General features: G+C 41.6%; 1 protein-coding gene across 15 annotated transcripts in view; it reads left to right on the top strand.

Moving 5' to 3' along the window:
• The window catches only part of LOC125463094 (membrane-associated guanylate kinase, WW and PDZ domain-containing protein 2), a 545354-nt gene that overhangs the window by 192474 nt on the left and 331105 nt on the right, over positions 1 to 21775 (top strand). For 14 of the 15 annotated variants that reach the window (XR_009447220.1, XM_059654599.1, XM_059654586.1 and 11 more), the window contains one exon: positions 18801 to 18917. Coding sequence is in view for 11 of the 15 variants with exons in the window: in XM_059654599.1 (XP_059510582.1) it covers positions 18801 to 18917 (117 nt within the window). In the remaining 4 variants the exon portion in view is untranslated. Of the gene's footprint in view, positions 1 to 17837; positions 18383 to 18800; positions 18918 to 21775 lie in introns of those variants that run through there. The other variant, XM_059654589.1, reaches the window with a different exon arrangement.

Here is a 21775-nt window from a genome sequence, read left to right as displayed (position 1 = left end):
TGTGCGATGCCTCCCTCTATGGCATCAGGTAGTGTTACCTCATAGGTGGCACTATGGAGAGGAATGCCCAATGGCATATGCATCCAGGACTAATGCAGACTCTAAATATGCCTCAATAGAAAAGGAAGATTTGGCAGTCATATTTGAAGTCAAGAAGTTTCACTAATACCTTTATGGATGTAAATTTGTAATATCAATGACCACAAATCCCTGATAAGTCTACTTAAAGAGGATAAGGGAACACCTCCCATAGCTTCAGGCCAAATTCAGCAGTGAGCTCCAATACTTAGTGTGTATAATTACAAGTTGGAATACCATCTAGGAGGCCAAGTAGTAAATGTGGATGCATTGAGTTGCCTTTTGCTGGCAGATACACTACTGGTGATACCGTAACTAGAAGAGGCTGCAATCATATTAAATTTTCTGGACAAACTTCTATTCACAGCTGACAGTATTAGACTTTGGACACAGAATGATCTGGTCCTGGCATAACTGAAACAGCTGGTGGTGACTGGGGAAACCAAAGGGCCGTCATAACCAGAATTGAAACCTTTTGGACCGGAGAGACCAGATCACAGTGGAGGATGGCATATCATTTACAGGGAGCAAAACTGATTGTCCCAAGCAAAGGTTGCTGCCAGATACAGGCTGAACTTCCCAAGGGTCATCCAGGGGTTTCTAAAATGGAGATGCTGGCTACAGGTCATGTCTGGTGGCCAGATTAGGTGCAGACAGCTATGTTGGTGGGGCAGTATTCAGAGTGTCAACGTAGAAAAAAATTACTCGTGGGAATGGCCGGGTGAACTCTGGACTCAATTAGATGTCGACTCTGAAGGTTCTTGCATGGACTCCATGTATTTTACTCATTGTGGACGCCAACTCAAAGTGCACAGATAGAATAGTTGCCCAGATCTTTCGTAATACACAGACTCCTGGAAGTAATAGTCTCAGATAACAGGCCATTGTTTACCAGCTGGGAATTCGAGTATTTTGTAAAGACGAATAGTAGTCGACAAATAAGGACAGCTCCATTCTATCCATCATTCAATGGTCTGACAGAAACAGCAGTCCAGACTTTAAAGAAACAGCCTGCAGCTTCAATAGATACCAAACTATCCTGGTTCTTAATGGATTAAGGGACCACGCCTCAGGCAACTAAAGAGATAGCTCCAGCAACATTGCTAACGGGAGAGGACTCTGCACCGGCTTAAATCTAATCTTACCAAATCGGGGTTGTGGGGGGGGGGTGGATGCAAAGGCATCTGGGAACACCAATGCTGGACACAAGACTCCACCAAGAGAGAGAAACTGTTTACTTCAGGAGTTGAAGTTTGGTGTAGGAACCATGTGAATGGCCCTGCAAGGATAAGAGGCATGGTCAATATGAGGTCAGATCTGGTGACATGTAAAGTTCAGGTAGGTGCGACAGTCCTAATCGAGCACATGGACCATATGAAAGCTGTAAACTTGCAAACAGTGTGAGAGCAAAGCATGCCTGGCTGCTCTTTTCTTACTGCTGTAGAATCTGTGGGTTCTCCCTATCCATCAAGTGTTGAAGATACCACAGAATCTGAGATGTACATATTGAATGTTGCTACCTCGATGCCTTTGCCTCTTCAAGAAAAGGTGAAATTTCTTCTGAAATGCACCAAGCACAAGAGGTGGGCCACTGTGCATTACACGCCACTCATATTAGCGACAGAACTGGATGAACCTGACCCAGTGCTAAACGCCCCAGGAGGAGCTACAAAAATAATCATCCTATGCCCTTGGACCCAGGGCAAGGGATGTAGTGATTGTAAAGATGTCAGCCAGTTGGACCCGATTGAATATGAGTTCCCTGATTGGGACTGTTAATCTGATCCAGTCATGGAGCCTTGGCTGACAGATAAGAACAAGCATGTCAGACATCCGGCGCACTCTGACAGAGCTGAATTGTTGTCAAGGACTCTCCACGTGTAAATAAGGGGACTTGGTGACGGAATACTAGCCCCTGTTGAGTTATTTCAGGTGTATGAAGTGAAAAAGATAGGTCCCTTTTAGTCAGAAACATGGAAATTTATAATGAGAAACAAAGAAATGACTGGCCAGCTAAACATGTACTTTAGTTTAGTGTTCACAAAGGAAGACACAAATAACATATCAGAAATCTTGGAGAACGCAGTTTAGTGACTGGGAGGAACTGAATGAAATCAGTATTTGTGGGAAATGGTGTTGGGGAAATTGATGGAATGAAGACACATAAATTCCTAGGGCCCAGTAACCTCCATCCCAGCGTATTAAAGAAGTTGCGGTATTAATAATGGGTGTATTGGTGGTCACCTTCCAAGATTCTATATATTCTGGAACAGTTCTTACAGATTGAGGCATGGATAGTACAATCCAAGTATTTGAAAAGGGAGGGAGAGAAAATTTTAAAAAAACAGGAATTATAGACCAGTTATCTTGCCATTGGCATTAGAAAGTGCTAGCATCTGTAGTAAAAGATTCAGTAACTGAGCAGTTGAAAAGAGTGACAGGATTGGATAGAGTCCACATGGATTTATGAAAGGGAAATCATGCGTGACAAATCGACTGGAATTCTTTGAGAATATAACTTGTAGAGTTGTTGAGGAGAAGCCAGTGGATATTGGACTTTCCAAAAGCCTTTGACAAAGACCCACATAAAAGATTAGTGTGTTAAAGGAAGGGCTTAGAATTGGGATAGTGTATGGAAAGGATAGAAAACCAAGAAACAAAGAGTTGGAATAAATGGGTCTTTTTCCAAATGACAAGCAGTGAGTAGTGAGTTGCCCAGCCATCAGTGTTTGGACCCAAGGTATTCACAACATGTATTAATGATGTGGATGAGGGAACTAAACGTAAACTCTCCAGATTTGCAGATGACTCAAAGCTGGACGGAAGGGTGAGCTGTGAGGAGGATGAAAGGTGCTTCAATGTGATTTAGACAAGCTGAGTGTGGGGCCAATACTTTTCATGTGCAGTATAATGTGGTTTATGTGAGGTTATCCACTTTGGGAGCAAAAACAGGAAGGTGGATTATTATCTAAATAGATACTAATTGAGGGAGGGAAATATGCAATAAGACCTTGGTGTCCTCATGCACTAATTACTGATTTTTTTCTTACACCAACGTCTTCAAGAGGCCAGAGATGGAAGGGTAGGAAGTGCAAGGCTCCTGAGCCTGTCGATTGCCTCTTGCATAACCGACAGCATCCTTTTTCCTTTTTTGTACTTTATTTAACTTTTGAATTGAATTCATATTTTCTTCCTTGTGCAGTTGTGAAGAACTGTTGAATGGCAGATCCAGTTCATTGCTCGTGGCTGTGGAGGTCACCGCTTGAGCAATGGGCTCCAGTGTCAATGAATAAGGTCTTGTCTGCAACAGTGACAGAGTCAATGATCCCTCAGTTCTCAAGACTTAATTTAGCTGGTCCTCAGAAGTTGAGATGGACACCGGTCCTCGAGATTTGGGATAGCCTCCTGGCTATTGCGGCAGCTGGAGTATTGGTGGCAATGAGGCAGAACTCTGGGTCCAGTCCACGGCAGTGAGGGCTGCTTCAGCGTGCTTCCTCCTTGCTTTTGCAGCCTCAGGGATGGCTTTGGCAGCAGCAGCGTTAAACAGCATCCTGTAACCATTTAAGAAATTAAGACGCTGTGGATGAAACAAAAATAAGTGAAATTTGTCTTAATTTTGCATGAATTATTTCTTTTTCTAAAGAATGTAATTAAATGTCACTAGATTATGGCAACTTATACACATTTTACTGAATTTTAAGAAATACAAGTAACAACAAATTACTATGCTATTCTATGCTATAAAGATTAGCATGCTGATGTAGCAGGCCGTCAGGAAGGCGAACGGTGTGTTGGCCTTAAAAGCAAGAAAATTTGAGTACAGGAGCAGAATATCTTGTTGCAATTATACAGAGCCCTGATGAGACCACATCTGGAATATTGTGTGCCATTTTGGCCTCTTTATCTGAGGAAGTATGTTCTTACTATAGAAGGAGTGTGGCAAAGATCTACCAGACTCGTTCCTGGGATGGCAGGACTGATGTACGAGGAGAGGTTGTATTGTTTCGGATTATATCCTCTGAATTTCAGAATAATTGGGGATATGAGGCGGAGTGGGGAGCTGTCATAGAAACTTAAGAATTCTAATAGGACTAGACAGGGTAGATGTAGGAAGTATGTTCCTAATAATGAGGGAAATTGAGAAACAGGGTTCACATTTAGCTGTAGGATAAAGAGAAATTTCTTCAGTGGTGAACATGTTGAATTTGCTACCACAGAAAGCTGTCGAAGGCAAAACATTGTATAATAATTTCATGAAGGAGTTGGGGCTAAATGAATCAATTATTATGGAAAAAGCACTAAGGAGTTGAATGAACAGCCATGATCATAATGAATGGTAGAGCACGCTGAAATGGGCTACTCTTGCTCCTTTTCTTTTCCCCTATGACACATGTACAATTTATTCCTAGATCCTTCTGTCCTGCAGCATCTTTCCATATAAATAATATTACACCTTTCTTTTCTTTATGGCAAATTGGGTAAACTCAGATTTTCCCACATTATACTCCATTTGTCAGCCACTTCCTTCATGAGCCTAGAATGCAGGCAATCAAGCCAAACAGTTGTTGGCCATTTTTTAAAAAATAATTTTTCTCTCCTGATTGTTTATTCCTTTCCTTAGTTTTCATGTTGCCGTTAAGTTCTGTCAGGATTGAACAAGTGAGCATCAAGTATTGGGACAATTTCCATCAGTATGTAACCTTAACTTGTAATAAGTAACAGAAAAAAATTCAATGAAAGAAAAAGAAAGTTAAACTATATTTGCATTTGGGATTAAACATGGGATGCTGCTGTCTGAGTATTAAACATTTTTGTTACTGAAAGATGATTGCATGCAACTCAGTTCCATTGAAAGCATTTTCCAAACAAGTACTGTGTGAGTTGCTGCAGCTGACGATGCCGAACTACGAGATGGTAAAGCTAATGTTCCTACTGATGAAGATCCTCATTTTCCTATTCTGTACAGTGCTGTGGGTCTCACAGATCTTACTTATCCATCACATACTGTTGTTGTATCCTCCAGCTGCCTGGATCAAAGTCGCCAAGGATTCAGCTAAACACTCTGTCTGTACAGACCTGATTAACATGGGAAATCCATACTGAGGGAACATCTTCTGGTGTTCTTTAGCTGCACTGGAAGGAGGCACATGATTCATGTGATTCGCATCATGTGATGCCTGCTCCTTTAGATTAAAAAAAAGAAACATGCTTACACCATCCTTTCCAGGTGTCCTCGCAGGCATTTTTCATCTTATTTGTGCACTTGTGATTCAGATAATGATGAGAGGCACATGGTCAGATGAAATGTAGATAATCTGTTTCCTCCTCTAAACCTCATATTCCTTTCTGTCTTGCCCTCCCTGTCCACCTGAAAGGTTTGATGCTGCCATGTTCCCACCCAACTTTTTTTTATTTAAACACTTCATTTCCCAACTTAACTGAATCCAAGACATCCAACTTAAATTTGCCAAACATTGATGCATACCACCCTACCATCAAGGCCAGGGTGTTAGAGAATATTGATGGCCCCATCTCTGTGCAATATCCTGTGCCTCCTTCCAAGCTGTACCATTGGCCACCATGTTGAGTTATCGCCTCACAACTACTGTCCTCTCTGCATCCCAGCATGTTTCCTCCAATCCCACTACTGACTTTCACAAGCAGTGGCTTCTGATAAACCACCTTAACTTTCAGTGGATAGACTCCCAGGACTGATCATGGCCAGACACGCCTGAGCAACTGTATCGACATGACTGAGATCTAACAAGACTCCTGACAAATATCTGTGCAGATCCCTGACTGACTTACTGTTGATCACTGGACTGGTTACTGTGGACCTGCAGGACTGACTGTGGTCCACTTGCTGGATAAGATGAAGAATAAGAAGCAGCAGAAGAAGCCCCAGACCCTGGATGCTTCCATTAAGCTACAGATCATATCAAGGCCTCTGGACTAATATCTGACAATGCTTGCAATTCTCTGTGCCAGCAATCTATGACTGGTGACAGTCCACTTAGACTTAGCTTACACTTTGTGATATGCCCAAGTGTTCTAAGTATATTTGCTGTAGATGCTGAGTAAGCTGCTGGCACATACTGCAGGTATAACATTAATGTAACATGGCACTATCCATTAGCGTGTCTTCTCCATGGACTGAATATTGCTGGCAAACATAAACTGCATGGAAAACTGCCTGGCAGCATTATCACAGTGAAAGATTTTCTTGAACTCCAAGGTGCAATATTCAAATGGAAAACTGTGCACTTGTGATTCAGATAATGATGAAAGGCACATGGTCAGATGAAATGTAGATAATCTCTTTCCTCCTCTAAACCTTATATTCCTTTCTGTCTTGCCCTTCCTGTCAACCTGAAAGGTTTGATACTGTAATTCAGTCAGAGATGTGGTGAGTCTGATGCTTGTCCAACACTGGATTCCATGGATGAAGGTGGTCGCTGTTCGTGAAGTCTTGGGGAATGCTGGCCAAGGTAGGTATCCCCAGTCGTGGCCAGCTGCCACCTGCCAACTCAAACATTCATATTGGGAACTGTCGCAATTTAGCTTCTTTCCACTGCCTCAGAAAATTGCAAACTGCATGTAATGGAGGTGAAGTTTTGTAATAATGAGGTGTTAATGCATCAAATAGGCACCACATCACTCACTAACAAGGTTGTCACTTAGCAGTGGAAACCTCCTATGCAAAATCAGACTTTATTTTTCTAGTGTCAGGAATCTAAGTTTTCATTCCTTACCATATTTTCCCAACTGATTTGCCATTGTTCACAGCATTCAGAACCTGGGAAAATACTTCTCGAATTTTGATCATCTGAACCAAGATAATTTGTCACTACTTACTTATCTCATCCATTATTAATAGAATCACTCATTCTCGCCTTCCTTTCTTCCTGTTCTGACAAGATGTCATAGATGCTTGAATATTCTGATTCCAGATGTGGTCAATTTGTAACCATGTTTCTGTAATGGCCATCATACATCCATTTAAATTATATTATCAATTCATTTGTTACAAATGCAGTATGCATTAACATAAACAGCCTCAGAACATAGAACAGAACAGCATTGGAATGGGCCCTTCAGCCTTCGATATTATGCCGAACATGATGTCAAATTAAACAAATCCCTTCTGCCTGTGTTTGAACCATATGTCTCCAATCCTTGCATAACCATGTGCTTATCTAAAGCCTCTTAAATGTCCTGAACGTATCTGCCTCCACCACCACCCTGGCAGCATGTTCCAGACTCCTACCACTCCATTTGAAAAACTTGCCCCCACATCATTTTGAAAGAAATCAGCTCAATCACCATGACTGAACAGCACATCTTGGAAGAAACCCACAGTGATAAACAGGAGGAAGAGCACCCAATAGAATGCAGCAGAGAGACTTCACTGAGCAGCCTTTAATTCTGTGTAGAGCTAGATGAACACATCAGGCCAAGCAGGATCTTAGGAACAGGAAAGCTGACGTTTCGGGCCTAGATCCTTCATCAAAAAAGGGGAACGGGAAGAGGGTTCTGAAATAAACAGGGAGAAAAGGGGAGGTGAATCAAAGATGGATAGAGGAGAAGATAGGTGGACAGGAGACCAGTCAAAGAGGCGGGGATGGAGTCAGTAAAGGTGAGTGTAGGTGGGGAGGTAGGGTGGTGATAGGTCAGTCCAGGGAGGACAGACAGGTCAAGGGTTTGGGATGAGGTTAGTAGGTAGGACACAGGAGTGCGGCTTGAGGTGGGAGGAGGGGGTAGGTGAGAGGAAGAACAGGTTAGGGAGGTGGGGACGAGCTGGGCTGGCTTTGGGATCAGTATGGGGAGGGGAGATTTTGAAGCTTATGAAATCCACGTTGATACCATTGGTCTGCAAGGCTCCCAAGCAGAATATGAGTTACTGTTCCTGCAACGTTCGGGTGGCATCATTGTGGCACTGCAACAGGCCCAGGATGGACATGTCATCTGCGGAATGGGAGGGGGAGTTGAAACGGTTCACAATTGGGAGGTGCAGTTGTTCACTGTGAACCGAGCGTAGGTGTTCTGCAAAGCGGTCCCCAAGCCTCCGCTTGGTTTTCCCAATGTAGTGGAAGCCACAACGGGTACAGCGGATGCAGTCTACCACATTAGCAGATGTGCAGGTGAACATCTGCTTCATGTGGAAAGTCTTCTTGGAGCCTGGGATGGAGGTGAGGGAGGAGGTGTGGGAGCAGGTGTAGCACGTCCTGTGGTTGCAGTGAAAAATGCCGGGTGTGGTGGGGCTGGAGGGGAATGTGGAGCGGACAAGGAAGTCATGGAGAGAGTGATCCCTCTAGAAGGCAGATAAGGGTGGGGAGGGAAAAATATCTTTTGTGGTGGCATCAAATTGCAGATGGAGGAAGTGTCGGAGGATGATGCGTTGGATCCAGAGGTTGGTGGGGTGTGAGGGTGAGGGGAATGCTTTTTTGGTTATTATTGCAGGGAGGGGGGCGTGAGGGATGAGTTGCGGGAAATGCGGGAGACACAGTCAAGGGCGTTCTCAAGCACTGCGGGGGGGATGTTGCAGTCCTTGAAAAACGAGGACATCTGAGATGTAGTGGAGTGAAATGCCTCATCCTGGGAGCAGATGTGGCAGAGATGAAGCAATTGAGAATAGGGGATGACATTTTTGCAGGAAGGTGGGTGGGAAGAGGTGTATTCTAGGTAGCTGTGGGAGTTGGTGGGCTTGAAATGGATATCGGTTTCTAGGTAGTTGCCTGAGATGGAGACAGAGAGGTCCAGGAAGGTGAGGGAGGTGTTAGAGATAATCCAGGTGAATTTAAGATTGGCGTGGAAGGTGTTGGTGAAGTGGATGAACTGTTCGAGTTCCTCGTGGGAGCACGAGGCGGCACCCATACAGTCATCAATGTAACTGAGGAAGAGGTGGGTTTTAGGGCCAGTGTAGAACATAGAACATTACAGCACAGTACAGGCCCTTCGGCCCTTGATGTTGCGCGGACCGGTGAAACCAAACTGAAGCCCATCTAACCCTACACTATTCCACAATTATCAATGTTTATCCAATGACCATTTAAATGCCCTTAAACTTGGCGAGTTTACGACTGTTGCAGGCAGGGCATTCCACACCCTTGCTACTCTCTGAGTAAAGAACCTACCTCTGACATCTGTCCTATATCTATCACCCCTTAATTTAAAGCTATGTCCCCTCGTGCTAGTCATCTCCACCCGATCTAATCGTCTGATCATCTTGTATGTCTCTATTAGGTCACCTCTTAACCTTCTTCTCTCTAAGGAAAACAGCCTCAAGTCCCTCAGCCTTTCCTCATAAGACCTTCCCTCCATACCAGACAACATCATGGTAAATCTCCTGTGCACCCGTTCCAATCCTTCCACATACTTCCTATAATGCCGCGACCAGAACTGTACGCAATACTCCAAATGTGGCCGTACCAGAGTTTTGTACAGCTGCAACATGACCTCATGGCTCCGAAACTCAATCCCTCTACCAATAAAACCTAACACACCATACGCCTTCTTAACAACCCTATCAACCTGGGTGGAAATCTTCAGGGATCTATGTACATGGACACCGAGATCTCTCTGTTCATCCACACTACCAAGAATCTTGGCATTAGCCCAGGATTCTGTATTCCTGTTACTCCTTCCAAAGTGAATCATCTCACACTTTTCTGTATTACACTCCATTTGGCACCTCTCAGCCCATCTCTGCAGCTTATCTATGTCCCTGTGTAACCTGCAACATCCTTCCACACTATCCACAACTCCACCGACTTTAGTGTCATCTGCAAATTTATTAACCCATCCTTCTACACCCTCGTCCCGGTCATTTATAAAAATGACAAACAGCAGTGGCCACAAAACAGATCCTTGCAGTACACCACTAGTAGCTGAACTCCTGGATGAACATTTCCCATCAACCACCACCCTCTGTTTTCTTCCAACTAGCCAATTTTTTGATCCAAACCGCTAAATCACCCTCAGTCCCTTGACTCCGTATTTTATGCAATAGCCTACCATGGGGAACTAAAATCTGTATACACCACGTCAACCGCTTTACCCTGATCCACCTGTTTGGAACGGAAGAGGGATTGTTCCACATAACCTACAAAGAGGCAGGCATAGCTTGGGCCCATGCAGGTACCCATGGCCACCCCCTTTGTCTGTAGGAAGTTGGAGGAATTGAAGGAGATGTTGTTGAGGGCCCCCTTGACCTGTCCGTCTCCCTGGACTGACCTATCTCCTCCCTACCTCCCCACCTGTACTCACCTTTACTGGCTCCATCCCCGCCTCTTTGACTTATCTGTCTCCTCTCCACCTATTTTCTCCTCTATCCATCTCTAATCCACCTCCCCCTCTCTCCCTATTTATTTCAGAACCCTCCTCCCCTCCCCCATCTCTGATGAAGGGTTTAGGCCCGAAATGTCAGCTTTCCTGCTCCTAAGATGCTGCTTGGCCTGCTCTGTTCATCCAGCTCTACACCATGTTATCTCGGATTCTCCAGCATCTGTAGTTCCTATTATCTCCGATACAATTTAGCCCTTAATTCCACCTCTTTTTAATAGAAGATTTTTCCTTCTTCTGAACTTATTCTCTGCTACACATTTTTTTATGCTTGTATACTTTGGTATTGTGTGCAACATTACCCTGCATAATTGCCTTGTCCTCTTCTTTGAAATTTTCCAAATCTCCCTTCATATGAACCATCTCCCCACATTTTAAGTTAAAATCACTCTCTGCAGCCCTCATTATATAATTCATTAGGACACTGGTTCCAGCATGGTTCAGTTCAAGGCATCCAACAATACAACTCTACCCTTTTCCCCTTTATAAAGAGCCCCATAAATTGAAACCCATTTCTCCCATGCCATTATTTCAGCCAAGTACTTTCATTCTGATCATTTTTAACCTATGCCAATTTGCTTTTAGCTCAGGTAAGAATCAAGATAATTACAAGTTTTTAAATTTAGTCCCTAATTCTTAAATTCCCTTAGCAGAATATTGTCTTAGTCTTATCTATGTAATTGGTGAATCATGACACTGGATCTTTCCACTCCCACTCCAGTTCGCAACTGCAGTGAACAATGTCTTTCTCTAACTATTCTGACCCTTACTGTAATTGTTTGCTATGAAGCACAGACATTTTGTCAGTATACCTTTAAGAGACATGGTCATGATATCATCACTGTATCATAGTATGTGGCCTGAGGTATAAAGGTATCAGAACATCCATCTTAGCCCAAAATCACTTGAAACTGGAATTAGGCTGCTGTGTTTAAATTACTAGCATAATACTGACCCAGACACTATGTGCCTCAGGGCTATGATATTTTACCATAATTGTTAGCTATAATAAATGTCCACTCCAATATCTATACCATATAAAAACCAAAAGAACTGCAGATGCTGTAAATCAGGAACAAAAACCAAGTTGCTGGAAAAGCTGGCAGCATCTTTGAAGGCAAAAATAGAGTTAATCTTTCGGGGTCCTAAAACATTAACTCTGTTTTTGCCTTCAAAGATGCTGCCAGACCTGCTGAGCTTTTCCGGCAACTTGGTTTCTATACCATACAAGTTTCTTATGTGACAAAGAATAATATAAGCATTGCAGCATCAGGTAAATTAAAATCTTGCTGGAGGCAAAAATCACGTTCTATAATTCCTTTTTGCTTCCCACATGTGAATGGCTCCCTGAACTGCAATGCTGTGTTTCATTTGCACATTGTCTTTGCAGTCCTTGCTGTCATCCACACAAACTACAAGAACATCAAATCTGTTAAGACAATTGCATAGGCCGAGACTGTTTCAATGCTACTTTTTGTATTCCTATAACAGCCACTCTTACAATCCTCTCCTGATTCTGACCATGCACAAAATCTGAAATACTTAGCTTAACAATGCCACCTTCTGGAATTAAGTGTTGAGGTATTTTAGCCCTCCTTGAGGTAGCAGTCTCCAAAACTCAGATCTCTGCTCATCAACTCTGAGCTGAAATTCTTTGAGCTGCACACACTTCATTTAGTTTCTGTGCATCAATGAAGTGTCCATCAGTTCCTACAATCAACATCAGAAACTCAGCACCTGCATTACAATCTTTCTTTAAATTTTGTTCAAATTTTAAATATCGTTCAACGATTGTCAGTGGTTATGTGATAGAGATTAAGTAATTATGGCATAAAATTAATTTAATACTTGCATCTTCCCAGTACTATATTAAATAATACCCCAGTTCAAAGGAGATAAAAACCTTAAAACTCACCAGTCACCTACTACATAGTCAGACAAGGACAGCAGATACAAAAACAAAGGAAAAGCTGAGCTGGAAATGCTTAGTAGGTCTGGCAGCATGTGTGAAGGGGAAAAAAAACGGAGTTAACATTTTGGGTCTGGTGACCCTTCGTCAGGACTGATGGTGGTTGGGAAAATGTCAGTTTATTAGATTCCCTACAGTGTGGAAACAGGCCCTTCAACCCAACAAGTCCACACCGCCCCTTTGCAGCATCCCCCTATAACCCATACACCCCTGAACACTATGGGCAATTTAGCATGGCCAATCCCCCTAGCCTGCACATCTTTGGACTGTGGGAGGAAACTGGAGCACCCAGAGGAAACCCACACAGACACAGGGAGAATGTGCAAATTCCAAACAGACAGTCACCTGAGGCTGGAATTGAACCCGGGTCCCTGGCACTGTGAGGCTGCAGTGCTAACCACTGAGCCACCGTGCTGCCCATGCAGAATAAAGGGGTAGAGAGTAAATGAGAGAGAGAGAGAATAAAGACAATAAAAAAAAGAGAGAAGAGCAGCTGGATAGACAAAGAGTTGATAACGATCAGGCTGGGAGGGTGAATAGTTGTTAATGGGGACTATAGTGACTAACAACAGGTGGTGTGTAATGGCAGGCCATGTGGTAATAACATGGGGGGCATAATTGCTGTTCTCCCTAATTGAAGGGACAGTAACAAGGTACATAATTTTAAAGTGAAAAATAGGAGATATAGAGGGCATTTGACGAAACACTTTTTCACCCAGACGGTTGTACGAGTCTGGAATGTACTACCTGGGGCTTGTTGAGGCAGGCAACCTCATAACCTTTAAAAAGAATTTGGATGAACACTTGAAGTTTCATAACACCTTAATGTTAGTAGTCACACCTGAAAATCCAGTTTCTAGGCGTATTGTATGCTCCAAAAAACATCTCCCCAACTCTGAACACCCATCTACATTTTCTGAAGAAGGGTCTAGACCCGAAACGCCAGCTTTCCTGCTCCTCTGATGCTGCTTGACCTGCTGTGTTCATCCAGCTGTACACCTTGTTATCTTACATTAGTTATGATATTTGATTGGTATGGACAAGTTGGACCAAAGGGTCTGTTTCTGTGCTGTCTCTATGATTCTATCTACCTCTTTGTGTGGAACATGCAACTATTATGATACAAAGAATGTATTTTTGCTTATTGTTAGAATTCAATTTCTGATGTCTGCTTTCAACTAAGAAATGCATGAAACATTGGTTGCAAATATAACATTGTATTCACAATGCTTTCAGTTATTAATTATTTCTTTAAATTCTACAATTTGTGACAGGAAATTCTATGCCACAAAATGCAAATTGCAAGAAATTACGGTGATTACACTGCTGTGCTCATTCGCATCACAAAATAGAATTTTACTGTTGGTCTCCCAATGAATGTCAAGAAATATGTTATTGTAAATATGAATAACACCGCAGAAAGATACGGCTGCTATTTTATTGCATAAGGAACTTTTATTGTGATATTTATGTTCCTGCAATACCTCTTAACCTTTAAAAGGGAAGTGTTAAAAGTTTGGTCTCTCTCTGGGCAGTAAATTGTTTCTAGAGGAATTTAAACTTTTTTTTACCCTTTTTCACTTTTTCTTTCTTCCCTCTATTTTTTTCTAGATTTTCTAATTTGAGTCACTTTAGCCAATTGCACCCTCTTTGTTTATTCTTATGCTTTCTCTGCCATTAAATTGTACTGATTAAAGTTTTGTTTCATCATTCACCCAGATCACAGATGTCCTGTTGATTCCATTATCATTTCTCAATTCCAGTTTAAGCCATAAAATTAATCAAAGCTGAAGGGTGAGGAAGAACATGCAGTTCAGGGTGCAGTATGTGCCATGCTTTGCTCCCGCAAGTTGTAGACTAGGGTTTTCTGAAATTTCTTCCTGCCATGACTGCAACTACTATTGAAGACTTTCATAACATATGTCTTTATTCCTATGCACTTCGATATGTACACAAAATTGCAAATGTTAAATCAGGATTGAAGTAAGCCAATGGGCTGAAAAAGTGAAGACAAAATTTCCTTTCACTTCCCATCGATGTATAATGCATATTGAGAAAAAGGATTGTTTACTAGACACATAATAAATCTATTGCTTGAAAACAATGTTCAGTAATTGTGCCCTATTCTATTTGAAGGTCTCATCACCTATATGTAAAAAAGCAACTGTATGAACAAAGATCAGCATTCTTCCATCTCGGGGAGCTCACCACTGCCCTCTGCAGGGCAATTAGAGATGGGCAATAAGAGCAAGCTTAGACACCAATGTCCTCATACCCATGAATGAGTATATAAAAAACCTGACTGGATTGAAATTCTAAGTTTTGTCAGGGAATTGTGATTACCCCACCCCACAATGATTACAAGGTTTTGTAAAGTTGAATTTCATAGAGCCCATCGCCTCCTGCACCTTCTCAAGAAATAGATGCTGACCTTGTCACCAATTCTGGTAAATGACTGTCAATATTTGCTAACATTAGATTCAGTATGTCTATTCCAAATTACATAGCTTCATCAATATCAATAAGGAATCCTATGTGAGAAGACTATGTTTCTTTGATACTTCATCAAGTGATTGTGGCAACTATTAACTAACCACTTCCAGGTATGACTTAGATGTCTTCTGATCAACCCATTCAGAGATGTTACACACCTGTTAAGCAGGTGGCACTTGAACCTGGGCCTCTTGGTATAAAGTTTGAACATGACCTCTGCACTATATAGAACTCCAAAAACACCAGTTATATTGAAGACACTTTCTAATAAATTTGTTCATAAATGTAAATGCACATCTCTGGAGTAGTTAGGATTTGTACCTTGGTCTCCTGGCCTAGAACTAAGGACAGTGTGACTGCAATTCTAGATATGATGTTAACATTAAGTGAGAATTGATAAATTAATTGTTCATGGCTAATTGAGGCCTGTCTGAGATGTTGATGACTAAACTAATTGCAATGTTGAAATGTTGCTGAGGGGGTCACGGCGTTTTATGAAAGCTTTGAAATTCCTAGTATAACCATTGTGATAATTCAGCTTTCAGCACAATATTTTGTGCCATTTATTAACAGATGATGTTGCAGACTAATCATTTGCAGACAATATCTTTCTTTTCAATCTGCAGTTTTTATTCTATGCACATAATGCCATTTCTTAAGGGAATTATATCCATGAAAAGTAACTCACCATATGATGGCACTTCTTAAGTATTAAACTTTGAATGTTGCATACATCTTGGCTATTGCCAGTTGAAATCATACTGAGGATCCTGTTCTCCAATGTTCTTTCCTTTGGCCATCAGTATTCAAAAGATTGCAGCCTCTGTATTTTTCAATGTATAAATTAAAAAAAAGTCTAAGGTGAGCAACTAATTCACTCTGCACAAGATCAGAATAAGACAATAATTTGGATTGCAAGAGACATGCTTTGTAATTGAGTATATGAATAAAATGTTGGGAAAGGTCTAAATCTTTCTCAAAAGATTTTTTTTTAAATATGGAAATGTATTCCCACTTATATAGTATTGGTTCACAGGCTCTAGTTGGTTCAGGTTAATGACCTGCTGCATTTGGTATTAGGAAATTGGTATGGCACTATATGGTACCTTTTCACATGTTTACCATGCAGACCTTCTTTTGTGGGCACACAAATCAAGTTTATTTTCCTTCATAACATTTTATTTTGTTGTTTCTCAAGTTTGAAAATATAGATATTGTAAATCATCTTTTTTTTCTCATGGCGGGTCAATTTTTTGTGTTTGTGTGTGCATAAATAAAATCAGAAGAAAAAGGGAAATTATATTTTGGTGTAATTCCTTTGTTCAGGAGAAGTTCTCCTGAAATTGAACTCAGTCTCAGACCCCCTCCTGGCAAGATGTATACAATTCAAAAAGAATTGCCCAAGTGCCTGACTAAGCATGTGTGTAGTTATTTGGTACAAATACATCTCATCATACTAGCAAAAAGACAATTGAGATTTCACAAATATGTTAAATATTGATTAAGTGTACTATCTCTGTAAGATAATTGTGATAAATATCATTTTTCAATTTAGTGTAGATTATAAAAAGCTATTTAATCAAAGAAACAGAAATTTCTGGAAAGAAACAGAAGCTCAAACAGTATTTGTGTAAACAGAAATTGAGTTAGGAATATTGGAATGTAGGAACAAGTGGCCATTTGTAGTCCCTTGTGTTTGTTTCACCTTTCAAAATGATCATGGATTAAATGTGATTTTACTCATCCCTATGAATTATCCCTGAATATCTTTGGTTAAAAAATCTTAACGTCAGAATTACATTTACAGTTAATCAAATGCCAATTGTTTGCAGGAGAGTTTTAAACTTCTACCACCATTTCTGTTTAGAGGAGCCCTAATAAAGAGATATGTGATTCAATGTGTAACTTAGCATTATAACACTCTGGTGAAGCACCATGGGACATTTCATAATATTAAACGTACAATATTAATAGGAGTTGTTGAAGGTTCTGACTCTAATTTTTAGACATTTTCCCATGTCCTGGACACCCCTACCAGAAACGTTTTTTTTTGTCTTTAGCTACCTCATGCACTCCCTTCAATATCTTCAAAATTTGATTAAATAACCCATAATCTTATGAATCCTAGGGAATAGAGTTTCTGTATTCCCCTTTGCAATTATATTCTTGCATTCCCATCAAAGCCTATAGTGCAAAATTATGACAATGGGAGCTTAATATAACTGAAGCCCAATTTGTACCTGCTTGTGTATCTATTAAATAAAAGGACTAGCATCCATTCGCCTTTTTGACTATTCCATGACAATGGAGAAGAGTCCACCGGAATGGACCCAGGTGTGTTGGTTGCTGAGGCGTATGGTGTTTACGCCACAAATCGTGAGCTGGCGTTCGTTTGTCGCAAAGTGCTTTGCCTCTCAGGACGTCAAAGGGACCCAATGTAAAAATACGAATTATGTACTCGTTTGAACTGAACTTTTCTCGATTGTTTCCACAGTTATGTAAGAGATTTGTTTTGTAAGAAAATAACAATATTTGCAGCCAGATGAAGTTTGTATTTCTAATTTTCATTACAGAGAAGTTTATATACAAACATGTGGAGTACAAAGTTATTGTGATGCCAGATATAAGATGTGGCACTTTAAGCAATGCATATTGGTTGATAAAAATGCTGACGTTTGTTTTGTTGTTAACCAAATACATTGTATTTTTACAAGCAGTATACGAAACAAAATAGCTAACCATGGCAGCACGTTTGCTTGTTATCACATTTTTCATATTTGAAAACAAATAAAAGTGAAAAATTTCAACCACCGATTTTAACTTAAGTAAAGTCAATGGAGCGTTAAATCAGAAGTCCCACCGAACTTGTCCCGATCTCGGAGGGTGTGTTAGCTTAAAGCGTCATGTTTACCAATTCATTTGGTGGATTTTTTTTGATGCCACGGCCTGGTTTGGTGCCACACTAAGTCACTGTAATGAATCGTCTCTACACAATTACATCATGGTTTGCTCGTGCCCGTGTTTCATTGCATTCTCAATAATATGAGTGATTCAAGCTTATGTCAGTCGTCAGAGTACATCTGTTGTTGTACGGATGGTATTTTCACAGGCTGCCAGAAAGCATCTGCATCAGTCGGCGGGCTTCATGTCTTGATGGAATCCTTTTTCGGCTTCACAGCCAATAGGAATGAGCGAATTGCTGTGAGCTGTTCCCTCGGGATTTTGCTGCTGTGTGTCTTTGGTGCCTGTAAGGACACGGTGTAACATTAGCGACAGACAGGGCAAAGAGGAGGCTAGCGCTCAACCCGTGAACAGGAACAGGGCTTCCAGGCAAAAAAAAATGCAGCCAGAATGAGTGCTGTGGTGAGACGGTGACAGTAGTCGAGTTTCTACGCTTTTCTTGTGTGCGCCGAGCCTGCAACGACCGAAGCTTCTTGTCGATGGGTTAGATCCTGCACTGTGGGAGTGGAGTGACCGACTGCTAGCAGTACATTCGAATCGGTTAGTCGCGTGAGCATAAAAAACCTCTAGGAATTTCTAAAACTAGTCCCAGAATTTGGTTAAATCACAATAGGCGTGAAATACAACAAAGAGCGAAACGAATTCATCTCCATTTCAGACCATGGAGATGGGTTGGACACTCGACTGAGGGCGCATATCATTGTTGTTTCTGGTGTATTCTACTCAACCTAACAACCCACATCGAGATTTATTGGCTTTCAAATCTTGTATATTTTGCATGAATAATTTATTTGCGGATGAGCTGACGATGAGGACTATACTGGTACAGACCTGGGTGGGATTTTGTTAAACCTCGGCTCCTATCGCCGAGAATTCAGCCAATACTACACACTCTTTACTGTCTCTCGGCTGTGCTATTTCCAGGAGTACGAGATGTGACCCTTCTTCTGTTTTGCAGGCGGCACTGTTGACAAGGACCTTCGTCACTACCTCAATTTACGGTTCCAGAAAGGTTCGGTTGACCACGAGCTTCAGCAGATTATCCGCGATAACCTCTATCTGCGGACAGTACCCTGTAAGTACCGGTCTTCTTGAATGAGTTTAGATGAAACGAAATGGTTAAACAGTAGTATATCTGTCTTATAATTGAGAATTAGTTTTTAATAAAATAGCCTACGTAAATAATTTGAGATGATATGAATCTTTCAAAATAGGAGTGAGTACTCATCAGGTCCTTACGTTCATTGCTGTCAAGACCTTTCTTCATATTCTACATTTTTTACTGTAAAGTCTTGTGGAATAGTATAATTAATAACAAAGGGTGGAGGGAATGGTCTTTTCGAAATAATTAATTTCCCAAATATATAATATTGAGGCGTCTGTTTATTTACATGGAGGAAGTTGTGTTCAGGATAATGTGCTTTTAGAAAATGAATTGATACCATGTGGAAGATTCTAGATGATATATAAGAAAAAAAGAACAACATGGATAATAATTAAATGAAAATAATGTCTCAGTTTAACTAATGACTTTGAAATTAGTTCAAAATTGAGTAACAAACCATGAATTTCCAAACAAACAAGTGTGGTGCATTGAAAACTCGAACAAGTCATTGAGAATGTCATATTTTGAGAGCCTGCGTGCAGATACTGTTATGCTGTTAAAATAAATTATACCAATATTGACATCATATCTTCAGTCATTCTACTTTCAATATGGTAGCTAGGCTTTCATAAAAATTAAGTCGATTAGACATGAGTTAGGAAGCATGGACTGGGAGCAGTTGTTCCATGGTAAGGGAACTATAGACATGTGGAGACGGTTTAAGGAACAGTTGTTGGGAGTGATGAGTAAATATGTCCCTCTGAGACAGGCAAGAAGGGGTAAGATTAAGGAACCTTGGATGACGAGAGCGGTGGAGCTTCTAGTGAAAAGGAAGAAGGTAGCTTACATAAGGTGGAGGAAGCTAGGGTCAAGTTCAGCTAGAGAGGATTACATGCAGGCAAGGAAGGAGCTCAAAAATGGTCTGAGGAGAGCCAGGAGGGGGCACGAGAAAGGCTTGGCAGATGGAATCCGGGAAAACACAAAGGCATTTTACACTTACGTGAGGAATAAGAGAATGGTCAAAGAAAGAGTAGGGCCGATCAGGGATAGCATAGGGAACTTGTGTGTGGAGCCTGAGGAGGTAGGGGAAGCCCTAAATGAGTTTTTTGCTTCTGTCTTTACGAAAGAAACGAACTTTGTAGTGAATGAAACCTTTGAAGAGCAGGTGTGCATGCTGGAATGGATAGAGATAGACGAAGCTGATGTGCTGAAAATTTTGTCAAACATTAAGATTGACAAGTCGCCAGGCCCGGATCAGATTTGTCCTCGGCTGCTTTGGGAAGCGAGAAATGCAATTGCTTCGCCACTTGCGAAGATCTTTGCATCCTCGCTCTCCACTGGAGTCGTACCTGAGGACTGGAGAGAGGCAAATGTAATTCCTCTCTTCAAGAAAAGAAATAGGGAAATCCCCGGCAATTATAGACCGGTAAGTCTCACGTCTGTCGTCTGCAAGGTGTTAGAAAGGATTCTGAGGGATAAGATTTATGACCATCTGGAAGAGCATGGCTTGATCAAATACAGTCAACACGGCTTTGTGAGGGGTAGGTCATGCCTTACAAACCTTATCGAGTTTTTTGAGGATGTGACTAGAAAGGTTGATGAGGGTCGAGCTGTGGATGTGGTGTATATGGACTTCAGTAAGGCATTTGATAAGGTTCCCCATGGTAGGCTCATTCAGAAGGTCAGGAGGAATGGGATACAGGGGAACTTAGCTGCTTGGATACAGAATTGGCTGGCCAACAGAAGACAGCGAGTGGTAGTAGAAGGAAAATATTCTGCCTGGAAGTCAGTGGTGAGTGGAGTTCCACAGGGCTCTGTCCTTGGGCCTCTACTGTTTGTAATTTTTATTAATGACTTGGACGAGGGAATTGAAGGATGGGTCAGCAAGTTTGCAGACGACACAAAGGTCGGAGGTGTCGTTGACAGTGTAGAGGGCTGTTGTAGGCTGCAGCGGGACATTGACAGGATGCAGAGATGGGCTGAGAGGTGGCAGATGGAGTTCAACCTGGATAAATGCGAGGTGATGCATTTTGGAAGGTCGAATTTGAAAGCTGAGTACAGGATTAAGGATAGGATTCTTGGCAGCGTGGAGGAACAGAGGGATCTTGGTGTGCAGATACATAGATCCCTTAAAATGGCCACCCAAGTGGACAGGGTTGTTAAGAAAGCATATGGTGTTTTGGCTTTCATTAACAGGGGGATTGAGTTTAAGAGTCGTGAGATCTTGTTGCAGCTCTATAAAACTTTGGTTAGACCGCACTTGGAATACTGCGTCCAGTTCTGGGCGCCCTATTATAGGAAAGATGTGGATGCTTTGGAGAGGGTTCAGAGGAGGTTTACCAGGATGCTGCCTGGACTGGAGGGCTTATCTTATGAAGAGAGGTTGACTGAGCTCGGTCTCTTTTCATTGGAGAAAAGGAGGAGGAGAGGGGACCTAATTGAGGTATACAAGATAATGAGAGGCATAGATAGAGTTGATAGCCAGAGACTATTTCCCAGGGCAGAAATGGCTAGCACGAGGGGTCATAGTTTTAAGCTGGTTGGTGGAAAGTATCGAGGGGATGTCAGAGGCAGGTTCTTTACGCAGAGAGTTGTGAGAGCATGGAATGCGTTGCCAGCAGCAGTTGTGGAAGCAAGGTCATTGGGGTCATTTAAGAGACTGCTGGACATGTATATGGCCACAGAAATTTGAGGGTGCATACATGAGGATCAATGGTCGGCATAACATTGTGGGCTGAAGGGCCTGTTCTGTGCTGTACTGTTCTATGTTCTATGTTCTATGTTCTATTTAATGTATATAGAATGTTGTAATTGCATACAGTTCCACT

The sequence above is a fragment of the Stegostoma tigrinum genome, chromosome 25 (genome assembly GCF_030684315.1).
Source record: "Stegostoma tigrinum isolate sSteTig4 chromosome 25, sSteTig4.hap1, whole genome shotgun sequence".
Taxonomy (NCBI): domain Eukaryota; kingdom Metazoa; phylum Chordata; class Chondrichthyes; order Orectolobiformes; family Stegostomatidae; genus Stegostoma; species Stegostoma tigrinum.
The sequence above is the reverse complement of the archived record's forward strand: the minus strand, read 5'-3'. Positions and strand labels throughout refer to the sequence as shown.